At 27.5% G+C, this 15,874-nt stretch overlaps 1 protein-coding gene across 3 annotated transcripts in view; it reads left to right on the forward strand.

Moving 5' to 3' along the window:
• The first annotated feature begins 10,145 nt into the window (after window positions 1–10,145).
• Window positions 10,146–15,874, forward strand: part of LOC135925306 (retinoblastoma-binding protein 5 homolog) — a 35,524-nt gene continuing 29,795 nt past the window's right edge. For all 3 annotated transcript variants that reach the window (XM_065460558.1, XM_065460557.1, XM_065460559.1), the window contains exons 1-3: window positions 10,146–10,220; window positions 10,265–10,287; window positions 10,429–10,601. In XM_065460558.1, coding sequence (XP_065316630.1) covers window positions 10,202–10,220; window positions 10,265–10,287; window positions 10,429–10,601 — 215 coding nt within the window. In that variant the 5' untranslated portion in view covers window positions 10,146–10,201. The remainder of the gene's footprint in view (window positions 10,221–10,264; window positions 10,288–10,428; window positions 10,602–15,874) is intronic.

A 15,874-nucleotide genomic window follows, 5' to 3' on the forward strand; every position in this document is an offset into this window, starting at 1 on the left:
TAAAAAAAAATATACAAATTGTATTTAAATTTAACACATATGTTTTATGGATGATGGTTTAGAGTTGGTAAAGAAATTTTTCTATACAATCCTACCAATCATATTAGAACAAGGTTCATCACAAAAAATCTTCAAATTCACGTTTGTAGATTTTTTTAACAAAAAAAAATCTTATAAAAAGTAACGTACTACAAAGGATTATTCCGATACTTCGCGTGCAACGTGGAAAAAACGTGTCCGTTATTATTAAGAAAATTGTATTTTAACACAAATGTTTTATAAATAGGGTAGGGTTGATATATAAATTTTTCTTTATAATCCTACCGATTATACTAGAACAAGGTTCAACACAAAAATCTTCAAATTAGCGTTTGTGTAGATATTTTTAGTACAAATCTTCAAAAATTTAACTTAAGGATTTATTCATAAAATCTACTGCACTCTTTGGGTTCGGTCGGTTTATGTAATTATGTTCCCCAAAATTATTTAAAAAAAATTAAATATATAAATTAAATATAATTAAAATTTAATATGAAAAGACATCCTTTTTTTTGTATATCCTTATCTCAATAAAATCGAAAAAATAAAAATATTAAATGAAGAATACAATTTTTATCAAATTCATTTTAGATATTGGACTTTGTGGCAAAAAAAATAAATGATACACAGATATAACCTCAAACACAGGTGTGTGAAATTAATAGTTATTTAAATATTTCGATTTAATAATAAAAAAAAATTGTATTTTATATATACTTGATATAATTATTTTATATAAAATAATTTTTTTCTATATTCATTCGAAAAATTAAAATACAAAACAATATAGAAAAATATATTTTAATAAAACCATTTCTTGTAAAAGATAATTTCACAAGTTGCCAATTGTTATTTTATAATAATTTGTATCAATTTTATTAAAAAATATTTAAAAGAGTGTCAATATTTGATTTATAAATTTCAATTAAATAAATTTTTAATTAATAAAATATAATTAATTAATATTTTTTAAAAAGGAGAATTAATTTGCGATCAAATATTTGCTCGAAAAACAATTGTATTTTTTTTTTGTAAATTAATATATGAATTGAATAAAGGTACCACAATGTCTGGTCTGTAATAATTGTTAAATTTTATTTGTTTTAATTTTAATTTCTTTATATATAATATATTTTTCTTTTCATTTTCATTGCCCTTATATTTTATAGTTATCTTTAGGAATAAATAAGACTTAAAACTTAAAATTCTATCAAAATTTCGTTCATTTGAAGAAAATTTTTTTTGAAATATCATACAAAAAGAAACAAACAGAGTAAACCTTAAAAAAATGACAATTTAAATTATAAAAAATAATAATAAAATTACAAAAATATATAAAATATATAATATATTTAATCTAATTAAATATTAATTATATGATTCCACAAAATAAAAAAAATATAATAAAAAATATATTTTTATTATATAATATATAATATAATATACGTGCTTTGAATTATAGTTTAAAGTTTAAATTCTCTAATCGACCATAATTCCATAAATAAAAATTAGCAATAAAATTTAAAAAATAAAAATAAAATAATATCCAAAAAAAACTCTATTTTATATATAAAAAAAAACAAATAAAAATTTAACGATTTGTGAGTGAAATAAATAATTTATAATATGATTTAAAAAATTTTTTATTTTTATAAATTCAAAATCCTCTTCCACAGATGAGACGATTAAAGAATTTAAGATGATGATCAGATCATTTTTAGTGGGCTTGGACTTGAGAAGAGGATCAAGATTCAGCAATAGGTGAGTAGGATGGCCACTCTGTCCGGGTTTTCAATAATCGCTAATGTCACAAAACAAATAAATTACACGTATTAAGTATACGTACAAAAATAGGGGGAAAAAAATGTATGTAATAAATTAATCGAATTTAGAATAGGTTTTCAAAGCAAAAAAAAAAAATAAAAAAATTTTTAGGGAACCAAAAAATAATGTTTTTTTGTTATATCTCATGAATATTAAATGAAGATAAATTTTAAAAATTCATCTTTTAATTGAATTAAAAATTTGATTTTTCTAAATATACATACATACAAAAAGTGTGTATAGGAATAAATGACATATATAATACCTAGACTGACAGTGCATTCGTAATAATGCAGCTTTAAGCGTCGTTAAAAGCAAATCAGCTGGATCCGCCATATTGGTAACACATATAGTAATTATTCCCATATTAAAAACTACTATTAAATTTGATAACTTGCTTCCTTTATTATCTCGTTGATCCGGTAATTCTTTAAATAAAGTTTGCATCATATATAGGAATAAATTAGGCTCTAGTTTAAAATTTTAATAATGATTAGTGTAACCAAGATGGCGTCTCCAGCTGATTTGCATTTGATGTACACTTTTAATGAACGAATCGTCAGTCTAGGTATCCTATATGTCATTGATAGGAATATAATAAAATATATATATCAGAAAAGTGAAAGATGAATGTCGGCGAAGAACCTTCGTAAGGCTAGCACTCACTCCTCAAGCATAGAATAGCAACATAGATCTCCATGATTAATTAGTCAAACGGGGTACAGGCAAACACTGGGAGAGGGGCCGGGGTAGAAGGTAGCCTTGCACCCAGCTGTTTATACAGTTTAGAAATGACCCACCATTTCCACTGCCTGTAATATAACCATTTTTATTTTATAAGCCGTTACGAAATGTCATGCGAATTTGAAATGTTTATTACATTTTGGTCAGCGATTGACATGTGTTAGTCAACGTTATTTTGGTATATTCAGAGTGGGAAGATGGAAAAAAACCATAGATGGGGAATAAGACCGTAGTCGCATTCAATATTTAAAATATTTCATACAGGGTATTCTAGCCAATCTTCCCGCGGAGTTTTTTTTTTAGTTTGGCGCGAAGTGTATAGAAAATGAAATGGTTGACATTTACTCATTTGATATTCTGAAAATGTATATCAACATAACTTTGTGAAATGTAATTTTTTTTTGTTTATCATATATATCAGAGACCTGCCAAAATATTTGAAATCGTCATTATTAGCTATAAAAAAAATCAAAAATAAATATCATATATTTAGTGCAAATGGTACCTCTGCTGGTCTCTCTATATATATACATTAACTCTAACTGAGTGTTTTGTTAAAGGGCTAATTTTGAGCCTATTTTTTTTAAAAAAACACTCCTAACTCCGTATTTTATCCCGAAAAATATTACGCATCGCCCTAAGATTTTGATCATAGATGGCACTAAGGTTTGATCATCTAATTAAACGAAATATCGAGGCCTGCACAATATTTTCCTGGCTAAAATATTGAGCTAGCCGTTTTTTTAAATCGGCTAAAATCGAGCCTAAATCGGCTAAAATCGAGCCGTTTTTTTAAATCGGCTAAATTCGAGCCGTTTAACAACACTACACTAAACCCGTGTCTCTACAGGCACATACAGGAATTTTCTAAGGGGGGTGGAAGATAATTTTTTTTCTTGGAAGCATTAAAAATTGATTTAAACTAATAATCATCACATAAAAAAAATACGATAATTTCGGAACACAAATAATTAATTAATTGGAAAAATTCAAAATAATTTAAGAGCGAATTTTTTTTATAAACCGGTAATTTTAAATCACAGTAAAATGCAAGATTAAATATTTTAATAAGGATTTTTATAAAAGTTAATCAAAATATCAACCCATAAATAAAAAAATTTTATCTTCTAGGTAATTTGATTCAATTTTTTTAATCCTTCCTTCCTTCCTTCCTTCCTTCCTTCCTTCCTTCCTTCCTTCCTTCCTTCCTTCCTTCCTTCCTTCCTTCCTTCCTTCCTTCCTTCCTTCCTTCCTTCCTTCCTTCCTTCCTTTCCTCCCTTCCTCCCTTCCTTCCTTCCTTCTTTCTTTAGAAGAGAAGAGAAGAGAAGAGAAGAGAAGAGAAGAGAAGAGAAGAGAAGAGAAGAGAAGAGAAGAGAAGAGAAGAGAAGATTTGTTCTGTGTTTGAGGATTAGATTGAGTATAGGCTAGTCTAATTCAATCAATAATAAGATATCCTAATTTTTGATAGTATAAATGAAGAAATGGTCCTCTAATTTGTGGCTTGTATACTAATTTTATATCATTTGCCAAAAAATAATACAGAATTGATGTATATACTTGGAAAACTTAAAAAAAATATATTGTAAAGTGTGCCATGCTTTCCACTGTGTTTCTTAGAGGATTTATTCATATAAATTAATTTTATCATTCATATACCATTTTAATTCGGTAAATTAATTGGTCTTCAAAAAATACATTTATAATCCTATGAATAAAATTCTAGCTAAATATTCAATTTTTTCAATATCAAGATTTGATATATTCTCAGATCAGATGATTGGATAGTGACATTTGATAAATCACAAATCCTGATTCGGAGTCAAAATTAATGCCAAAAGTAGAAAGAAAAACGGTTATTTTATAATAATCCTCAATTGAGTCTATGCAGAGACCTGCAGAGGTATCATTTTCATGGCCCGACCCGGCCCGGCCCGGTCCGGGTTTTATATTTTAAGGCTCGACCGGTTTAAAAAAAAATATATTATATTTTTTTTTCGATTTTTATAGCTAATAATGGCGATTTCATATATTTAGTTTAAAATGTTCAGGCCGGACCGGATATTTTTTTATAAAAATTTTCAGGCCCGGCCCGGATTGGTCCGGGTATATCTAAAAAAATCAAAATGCCCATGCGCGTGTACCCGGCTCTAGTCATGGGGGGCTTAGGGCCGGGCATGCAGGTCTCTGAGTCCATGTTACTATTGGAACGATATGTTTGTCGGTGAAAGTCGTTACATATGAATGTCAAAAAAATCTCTAGAAATTCCTGGTTAGATATTATCCTTTGGTTTTCTAAGTTGAAATATAATAATGTACGAGATTCACATAAGGCCAAATCCATTTTTTTTTGACAAAATATTGCATAAATTTAATATAATTTATTAATACATTCCAATGAAAAAAAATCGGCAGTCATATTGAATCTTATAATGTATAGGCTTCATATGAAATATCTGTTTCAGATAATTCTGATATATTACTCCAAGGGGGAATACAAAATAGGCTTTTCTAGATCCAAAAAATAATGTAACAGCTTAAAGGCTTCATCTTGTCATGCCGGCTTTTTGCGTTCCTTTAATCCTGTAGCACAAAGAAGTCTCAGAAATAATTATTTTCAGAAAATTGTGCCTATTTGGATATCTGAACATTTCATACACTCTAGAAATTTCTATCATAGTTATTTTTTGGTTGATTAAAATTTTCTTATATCCATCAGTGTTTAAGGTTTTAAAAAAGTGTAAAAAAAGAATTAAACTTTAAATTTTCGTGAGTTAAAATATTATAATATATAAGAAGTGAATTCTTAAATTAATTTTAACTTTTTTGCTAATATTTAGAATAGAATATAACTATTTGAAAATTAAAAACTATGAAATTCACAATTCATTAAACTACCTTTTATATTTTTTTAAAAAAATTCTTGCTACGGGGGCGTGAATGGTAATTTTTTCCCCTCTCTTACCCACGTTGATTATGTGCCAGAGCCCTTTAATATTTTCTAAAATTTGCTATGGGGGTTGCATGTATCTCTATAACGCTTCAACCAAGAGTTTCAAAGAAATTAGTGGCCAAAAAGGCGATATAAATGACAAAAAAAATTATAGTAAAAAGGGTTGAAAAGACTGCTGACAAATCAAAAACGTTTAATTAAATACAATCAGAACTAAAACCTATACTGGGCAAAATTTGCGTGGTAGTCAAACAAAGAAACCAATCAAAATGATAAAAATTAGTGACAACAGTAATATAAACTTATATAAAAAGAAGGTAATCAATAATAACTAATTTTTTTAAAGATGCGTAAATAAGGACTCTGCAAGGATAATAATGTCTGCTTATGACTTTTTTTAAATAAGGGAGGAAATTTGGATAAAAAATCTTAGTTAAAATCAAATTCAATAGCTCGGAGAGTTAAATAAAATGTGAATTACAAGTTACCCGTGCACCATTCTATACCAATGAGAATTTTATGATGGAGTATAAATCCGAAGTCTTTGTTCGGCAGATATTGATACCCATGTGGGCATTGAGTGGATATAAGGATCTAAATTATCCCCACATAAAAAGTGTCCTACGATAATAATCAACTAAACCCTGCTGAACTAAACCCAGTGTGACAAAAAATCTGGCTTTGATTTACTGTGGATTGATCTCTAAAAACAGGAATACGCAATATTTTAACCCATAAATATAGATGTGCATATCAGATTATAGTTCCATTGCCTATCCCATAAATACCCAGGACATTCTCATAAAGGATCTTTAAATTTAAATTGGCTGACATCTCACACATACTACCATTGCTATTTTATGGTCTTTTTGAAACTAAATCGAATCATCTCAGGTTGGCACAGATCGACTAAAGATACTAAACTAGAAACAAGTGCTAGTAAGCGGAGATCGTATTTGCGCAGATTCACATATCAATAAACTAAATCTGCTAAAGGATAATTTCAAGGTCTAAAAATTCGTTGATCTTAGAAAAATAATATCATCAGTTACATATAGTATAACATAGAAAGCTCTTTACCATAATTATAATAATTATTCTTCAGGATATTTGTAGATATCCAGAATAGTTTTAGGATTGGTGCTATCTCCTTTAATTTTTTAACATTTCATACATGGTCTCATGAAGGATAAATAATGTAGGATGGTTTATGAATGGCCCGATACATATACTCGTTATATCACTATATCTGATATTTTTTTTATAAATTTTTAAAACTATTTAATACATCTTATATTATTTGAATTCATAGAATTAAATATTCACATAAAGAAATCACTAATATCCTTTTTTTTCGGAATACTTTAAAAATATACAAATGAACAACACTATTGGAATTAATAAATAAAAAGTAACTAAACAATTAGAACATATTAGGAGATCAAAAATTGGTAATCCAAGGATTAAATTTTTATCTTTTGAAGACTCGGTGTGAATATTAGGTTGGTGGGCTTTTAAAAACTCCTAATTTTAATCTTAAAAAAATTATAAAATAGAATTATATTTAAAATGTGGGTGGTTAATAAGCAGTTTATAATATGGAATTGGCGATATTAGTAATGCTGTAAACATTTAAAAAAAATAAATTTGTTTATTTGTCAATCACTAACAAAAATCGAATACTTCAAGTTAACTAATTACAAAAAAAGGAAATCATAAATAATTAAGAATCTTACAACAAATATATCCCACCATCAATTCGCAAGACATCACAGGAGGTTCATTACCCACCGCATAAGAGCTGACAAAAGACTGTTCATTGCTAACTTATCGAATTCTATCCAATTCAATTTTGATAATAATAATATTTATAAGGCCTTCCAATCTCTAAAACTACTAACCACCTTTAAAACCAATCCTTTACCAAGACTACAATTAAACAACAAGATTATAACTGACCCTAAGGAACAATTAGACTTATGGATAGACCACTACATGAACCTCTACAAAACGAGATGGCCTAGACCTAGATGTGACTACCCCTTCCAATCACCCAATCAGAATTTGAACAAGTCTGATATAGTCGGTGCCATCAAATGTCTAAAAATGCATAAAGCAGCTGGAGCGGATGGAATTTTTGCAGAACTCTGGAAGATAGAGGTAGACCTAAGTGCCAGCTTACTACTTCCCCTCTTTAGGGAGATTTGGAATACGGGCAAGTTTCCTGATGAATAGATGACATCAATTATACTAAACTTCCCTAAAAATAAGTCCCCAAACTGCCTTAAAGATTACAGAGGTATTGCACTAATTCCAGTCACACTAAAAATGTTCACATACATCATATCAGTCAGGATTAAACCAATCATTAACAGATTCCTTTCTAATGCTATTACATCATACAGGAAGGGCAGAAATACTACGGAGTTGACCATGGCACTTAAGGTCATTCTGGAAAAGGCCAGAATGCATAAATCCCCCATTTTTGCCCTGATGATTGATTTAAGTCAAGCCTTTGACTCCATAATTCAGAATAAGATATGGCCCTTGCTGGAAAACATTGGAATAGATAAACATCTGATAGCGCTAATTAAGATAATTTACAACAATCATAGAGTAGTTCCTCAGCATTTAAATATGAAGTCGCAACCTTTTAAAGCAAATAGAGGCCTCAAACAAGGATGCATCCTTTCACCGATTATTTTTAATGTAATAATGAATGATATCCTAAATAAATCTTTTAAACAGGAATATGCACTCAACACATATTACAGTGAGCAACAACACCTCAATGATATGCACAACTCTTTAAACTTTCTATGTTATGCTGACGACGTATGCATTCTAGCCAACTCAGAATACAAATTAAGAAATATTTTATCATTATTTGTCAACAACTGTGATGGATATGGTCTAAGAGTAAACTACACAAAAACCAAACTAATCACCTCAAATACTGACGCTCACTTAAACCCCTTTAACTTTGAGGGTAATACGATAGAATTAGTGTCTGATTTTAAATACCTAGGAACCAGGATAACGTCATTAGGCCTCACCTTTTTAGACACGAATTCGAGAACGAAGAATGCGAGACTCCGCTATCATCAACTGTCGAAGTTATGGTCATCCAACCAAATATCAACTAATTTAAAAATAAGACTCTTCAAATCCCTAATTGTACCCATTTTTACCTACGGCCTGGAGACTTGGCAAGACTCAAAAAGTAACATCAGCACAATTCAAACTTTTATAAACAAATGCCTTAGAAGAATCACCAAAACGTATTACCCATACAACACATCAAATACAACGCTCTGGAATAGATGCGACATCCTACCAATCAATCGTCTCATACCCATGAGGAGACTAGAATTACTAGGCCATAGCTTAAGACACTCGCAGGAAAATATGATATTCTCGTCCTTGAAATGGTGCCCTGACGGTAGGAGGAAAACCCCTAAATACTATTGGTTGGCGAAATGTTTGAAAGATATGGACCTGATTAACCTCTCGTTTGCAATTTCATGGCACTTAGCAAAAACAAGAAACACCTAAAGGAACATTTACAATACATGCTAAAATATCGCCTAAATTAATATCGCAACCGTTTTTCACCTTTACGTTCTTACAATAAATGGAACAAGTGTATTTGATAATGATAATAACCTGAACAACAACAACATAACCTAACTTCCTCTAATAACCCACGACCTTCCTTTCTGGACACACGATATCGGCGACGATAACGATAACAATTAGCTGTATAACAGGCAATGGGAAGATAAACTGGCTATAATAATAACGCAATAAATCGGACGAACCCAAATACCATTGGCACAGAACATATAAGATCTACGGGACATACAATATTTTGGCACACCGAACAACAAACAAGGAAGAGACTCTACATGCAAACTTAACATAAACTCTCAATACTTAACAAGATATAAGGGTTATTTTTTTGTTGCCTCACTAAATACCACTTAAGGACGCAGGTACATTTTTTTTTTTATATGACATTATTTTTTATTTTTTCCTTAACACTATTCTGCCGGAAACGGAACTAATACATCACCATTATTGTACTTCTTCCTTCTTCACTTTGCTAACGGGCTACATAGTGGTACCGTCCACTATAATAAAACGGGTAGACATCATGTATGGGATCTATATACTAGTGAAAATACATGATGCACGCTTCAACTCCTGGTGGGTGATGAAATTGCACTTCGTGCAATTTCTGGCGTGGTAATGAATGAATGAATATTCCTAAATGGGTCCTTCAACATTATATTTAAAAAAAATACAATTAATGATTAATATAAATTATGCCTAATTTAAAAATGTCAGTTAGCAGTTGGATTTAAATATTGTATAGAATATAGATGAAAATAAATAAAAACATAATGAATATTATATTTTGGAAAAATTATATTGACTGATAATTGTTTTGTAACATTTTTGCCTGATAAGAAAGAGAATTTTGACTTAAATCTTAATCAAGCCGCTTTAAAAATTTACCTAAATAGCGCTTTATAACAAAAAAGCGCACAGTACCTATTTTTGATTTTTATAATCTCATCATGTAATTTGCAGTTATCCTATTTTCCGCATTTCAAAATCTTTATTTTTCTTTTTTCCCCCATGAATACAACTTTATCAAGTTAATAATATAAAATGTACGAATAAATTATATTTCTATTATAGCCTCTGTTGAAAAATATCCTGAAGTATTAAATTTGACAGACTAATAAATATATTTATGATAAAATTAAGAATTAATTAAATTAATTTGTGTAACAATAATCCTATTAATATTATATACAAAATAATTATTAAAAAAAATTTCATATAAATATCATTCCAAAAAGGCTTATGATGGTTGCTTAGATTGTGTTAGTTATGCAATTACCTGTACTTTTAATAGAAGAGGTACACTTTTAGCAGTTGGATGTAATGATGGTCGAATAATTATTTGGGATTTTATTACAAGGTGCATTGCCAAAATCATACAAGCTCATACTCACCCAGTTTGTTCTTTAAGGTATATAGATATTTATTTAAGTAGGATTTTTTTTATTCAATATATTTAAAATTTTTAATATTAATTATTCAAAATATAATTTTATATCTAATGCTTTTAATTGATATATTTTATTCAATACCAAAAGTGATATATCAGTTAAGCGATAAAATATATTTCTATCAGGCCCATATGTTTTATTAGTCATAAAATTTAACTTTAGTTAATTTTAATTTGATTTACTTAATATTTAGTTATAATAATTGCCTGGAATTATCAAACTGGATTCTGAAGAATTTTGAATTTGTTTTAAATTGTCCAACCTGGCTCATAAATATGTTTGGTCAAGTTGTCTGACTTGGCCCATAATAATTTTTTATCAATGAAAAAGGTTACAGGGCAAATGGCAATAATCAAAAAGCTAAAACATCCTAAATTTATAATTTTACTCATATATTAAAAATTATATAAATAAATAAAAAATATATATATTATATTACTTATTTATATATAATGTTTTTAGAGTTAGGGTGTATTATCAGTATCTGAAAGAATACTTGTATATATAAATCATTTTATTATATAATATTGGTTTTATTTTAGTTAGTAATCAAAACACTTTATTATTCAATTCATAAAAGCTGTGCATTTAAGATATTTATGTACCTAAGTTACAATCTGGGTATTAAATGAATGATAGTCTACATATAATATACAATAATTTTATAAATTATTAAAATGTAAATAATTTTATAAATATATAAATAATTTTATAAATTATTAAAATGTAAATAATTTTATAAATAATAAATAATTTTATTATTATATAATTATAATATTACAACTATTTTTTTATCTTGATATTATTATAGTATTTTATAAATTATATAATTTGTTTTAAATTATAAATGTACACATAAATATAATTTATATATTTGGGTTATTATATTACAACTTTATTTAAAACATTTCTAAATTATATTAAGGGAGTGGTGGAGGGTACCATTTAATGATCATAATTAAGGAGAATACTAATAAGAAGCAGTAGCTCCATGCCGGGTGGGGGGGGCAGCGTCTGCATGTCAGAATTTTCATTGGGTGCATATCCCCTCAAAGAAACTATGTCTAACCCTCGCCCCCAATTTTTGCCACCATTATTAATTACACCTTTTTAATTATAATAAACTTTCTATCAAAATATTGTGGATATAAAAGTGTTATTTTTCAATCATGAATTCAATTAAAAACCTCCACAATTCTTTTTGGCATGAGTATGAGTTTGCTGATAATGTCTAAACTTTTTAAATGTAGCAGAAAGTTTTATTTGGATGATAACATTTGATTGTTTGCAATGTACAGATTTGGTCGATCATCAGTAATATATATTAAAATAGGTCTATAATAAAAGGATAAATTTTTACAGCAATATATTTTTTCCTATTTTATCTAAAAATTAATAAATAATTTCCAAATAAATTTATCCTACCCCCAGGCGCCTACCCCTTACCCTCCTCAAAATATTGGATATGAACTGTTACTACCCCTCCCCATTCACGTAGATGCTTGGGGGGGGGGTAAATGTTTTAATATAGCCTTTAAGGATAGTAAGTAAAAAATAATTTAGGGTTGAGGTAGGAGGGAATTTTTTTCTCTTATGGACATAAAAGGAGCAAATCCTAATTTATTAGAAAAATTAAAACTAATTAAACTACAATTTTTCCTATCAAAATATCAAAAATAAATCGAATATTATAAGTTATGTATTAAATATTTTCATAGCCTGTTATACAATCTCCTCTCAAGATTCCCCTAATTTTTAGCTATGGCTACTCTATATAAATGGCGGTGCTAGCTACTAGTGCACTACTTTGAACAGCATAGCTTATGGTAAATAGCTATAAAAGTGACGAAACTTGTGAAACAATTTTAAAACATTTATCTCTTACTTGATTAATTAAAATTAAATCAGAATCTTCAGGAACATGTTCTTCCTTGCAAGTTGTGTAAATATCAGCTAACGAAACCCAATAGCGTGTATCAATAGTGATAAATTAAATGAATGTTGATAAATAATTACCAACATTTTTAAATAATATTAATAAAGTATGAAAATATTAACAAAGTAAAATAATTTATATATATATAAATTATTTTACTTTGTATATTAATATTATAACATTTTAAAATTTATAAATTATAATATATAAATCTTTTTAGTATTATAAAACTATTATTTTTCAATAATATTACACATATAATTTTTATATATTAATATTATAGTGTTTTATAAATTATTAGCATTCAATATTTATCTATTTCACCTATAATTTTTATATATTAATATTAGTTATCATAAAATTATAAAATATATATTTATATTTAAATTATCTCTATATTCTATGATTATTATATAATTATAAATATATATTTATTTATATTGAAATTTCAGAGTTTAATTCTTTTGAAAATTATAAAAATATAAATCTTGAAAAGGTCATATGATTATTATAATTTGTATATATATCATAAATTATTTTAATTGGTAAATATTTTAATTTATTTTAAATAATATTATAATTTATTTAAATTTGTGTTATATTATATTTTTGTAATTTATTATAATAATTATTTAAATTTATTATAATTATTATTAAAATTTATTATAATTATTATTTAAATTAATACTATAAATATTATTTTAGCTAATATTAAAATATTATTTTTTAAAATCTATAACATTCCTCTCTCTGAGAAATCCATTATTTTTGTTGTTCGCGATCGTCGAATATCTTATCGTGCAAATTCCTTCAAATATCCTGTAGGGATATGGAGTAAAACATATTTTTAAGGTGGGAGATAGGGAATATTTTTTTTCTCTCACTAAGACGCGGATAAGAAGCAAATTATAGTTTATTAAAAACTTAAAACTAAGTAAACTAAAATGTTTCCCTCTCAAAAATATATATAAATTATATTTAAAATTAAATATAAAAATAAATAGAATATCATGAGTTATGTATAAAATCACTTATTTTTTTAATTTAATTCTTATGTATAATAAATTAAGAGTAGAATTTTTACTTAATTTTAAAATACATATATACACCACTTTAACGTGTATTATTTTTAGGTTAATAATATAAACAACTACTTTATTACTGAAATATATAATATGCGCGAAAATTATATTTTTAAATTTATACTTTATATTAACATAATATAAAACAAAAGATTATGTAAATAAAATATATAATATATGTCAAAAGATTTATAAAAATATAAGAAAGCGCGATTTAAGATAGCAATATAATTAAATTAGATATTTTATCTAAAAAAACATATACATCCATATTTCGATCATAAAGGGAAGTAAGATTTGGTATTAAAATATTTAATTGAATATATTTGCGATTTTTTCGATTAACATTCAACCCGCTATTAATCTGAATTAATTTAATCTCAGAAGCGTGTTGATGTCTTTTTAAAATGTTAATTAAAGAATAAATGTTAGGATGGGCACAGTAACGTTTTGTGCTTTCGATGCTATGATGATAGCCCTCTAAATGGTTGATTTGTCCTAGGACCATTGACTTGATATCTAAATTATAAATTTATTTTGTATATATACATTAATAATTTTAAATACCTTGTCCATATGCTATGGGGAAATAAAGCATTAATGGAAAGCCATGTCAGATCCATATATTGCATAAAATTGTAATAGCAGAGGATTTTCAAGCTGACATGGCAAGACACGATGATCGTAACTTCTGGAGATATCTTCCTCCCGGCAAAAGGATAAGGTAGTCATACGTCTGACTACTTTGTGAACAGTAGAATTGCCCCTATATTCTACTGTTAAGCCTAATGCCTGACATTTTCGCCTATGGCTTGCGAAAAATGGAAGAAACAGCCTATAAAAACTTATAATCAATTTACGTAATAAATTAACCTTTAATCACCATAGTAGGAAAAACAAATCCTAGAGCTGCTATTGCAGCCGCCTCAAAATCAGTCTGCCCGTATCTAGGATTAAATATGATATTATTCTCGGCGCAGCACCTTAGAATAATTTGAAATAAATCTATATAGGTGGCTCTTGTTTTGTCGGGAAGGAGGGCATATACAATAGGTATCATTGTCTCCTGAGACAAGACGTGAATTGTATACAACTGGTAATATAGTCGTGGTACAACTTAAAATGTACCATCCATATATATTGTATCATTATCACACGTTTCTATGAGCTTTAACATGCTACATGTCCCAAATACCAATAGTTTATTATTATTATCATCATCATTATTAATTAAAAATATATCACCCCTATTTTGTGGTGATATATTCGGGGAATAAAACTATGCTATCTACGGATTGTGGCAAAGGTGGCCGAATTTTTTGTAATAATCGATCGATGGTACTTTTTAACGAAATAAATGAGGGCATCGCCTCCAGATAGAAATTTATATTTGGGGTTTCCAAAAATCTTTTATTTATGGCTTTCTCATAAATATTGTGCCTTGTTTCTAAAGGATTTTCGGCAACTATATCCTCTAGAACCTCATGAGTTCTTAACTTTTCAAAAATACCAAAAATAATATTTATAGGTGATAATGATCTCCCTTTAGAAGTAGCTCAAGTGTTAATAGATTTACATCAAAATATAAGTGGTAAAAATATGTTTATAAAAAGCTATTTATTTATTAAAATTAAATACAGAATGTCACATAATATAATAACATTAGATATTTAATACAGCTTAGTAATTTTTTAATAATTTTTTTACATAGCCCTGGAATGATTAAAAAATATTAACACATCTTCTTTAAAGATAAATAAGAAATGAATAATTATCTATTTGCTCCATTTATTTTTTTTAAGTATCTGGTTATGTCTGATCTTTTCATAAATATTAGAGTTCCTTATTGATATATGATTTTTATATTTATTAAGATCCCCGGTTTGTAAAATCTCAAAAAGGAAAACCGCTTCTTTTTTTTCAAGATTATTTGTATCGACAGGATTATCAAAAAGATAATAAAATACATTATCGTTGCAGGAAAGTTGGCTGCAAGGCTTCATGCAAATTCGATGTAATATACATTACTGCATGAACATCAAAATGAAATTGGTATTTTTGAAAAGTTAAGAACTCATGAGGTTCTAGAAAATATAGTTGCCGAAAATCCTTTAGAAACAAGGCACAATATTTATGAGAAAGCCATAAATAAAAGATTTTTGGAAACCCCAAATATAAAAAAGTACCATCGATCGATTATTACAAAAAAATCGGC

Source organism: Gordionus sp. m RMFG-2023, chromosome 2, assembly GCF_954871325.1.
Source record: "Gordionus sp. m RMFG-2023 chromosome 2, tfGorSpeb1-WG-v2, whole genome shotgun sequence".
NCBI classification, from domain to species: domain Eukaryota; kingdom Metazoa; phylum Nematomorpha; class Gordioida; order Chordodea; family Parachordodidae; genus Gordionus; species Gordionus sp. m RMFG-2023.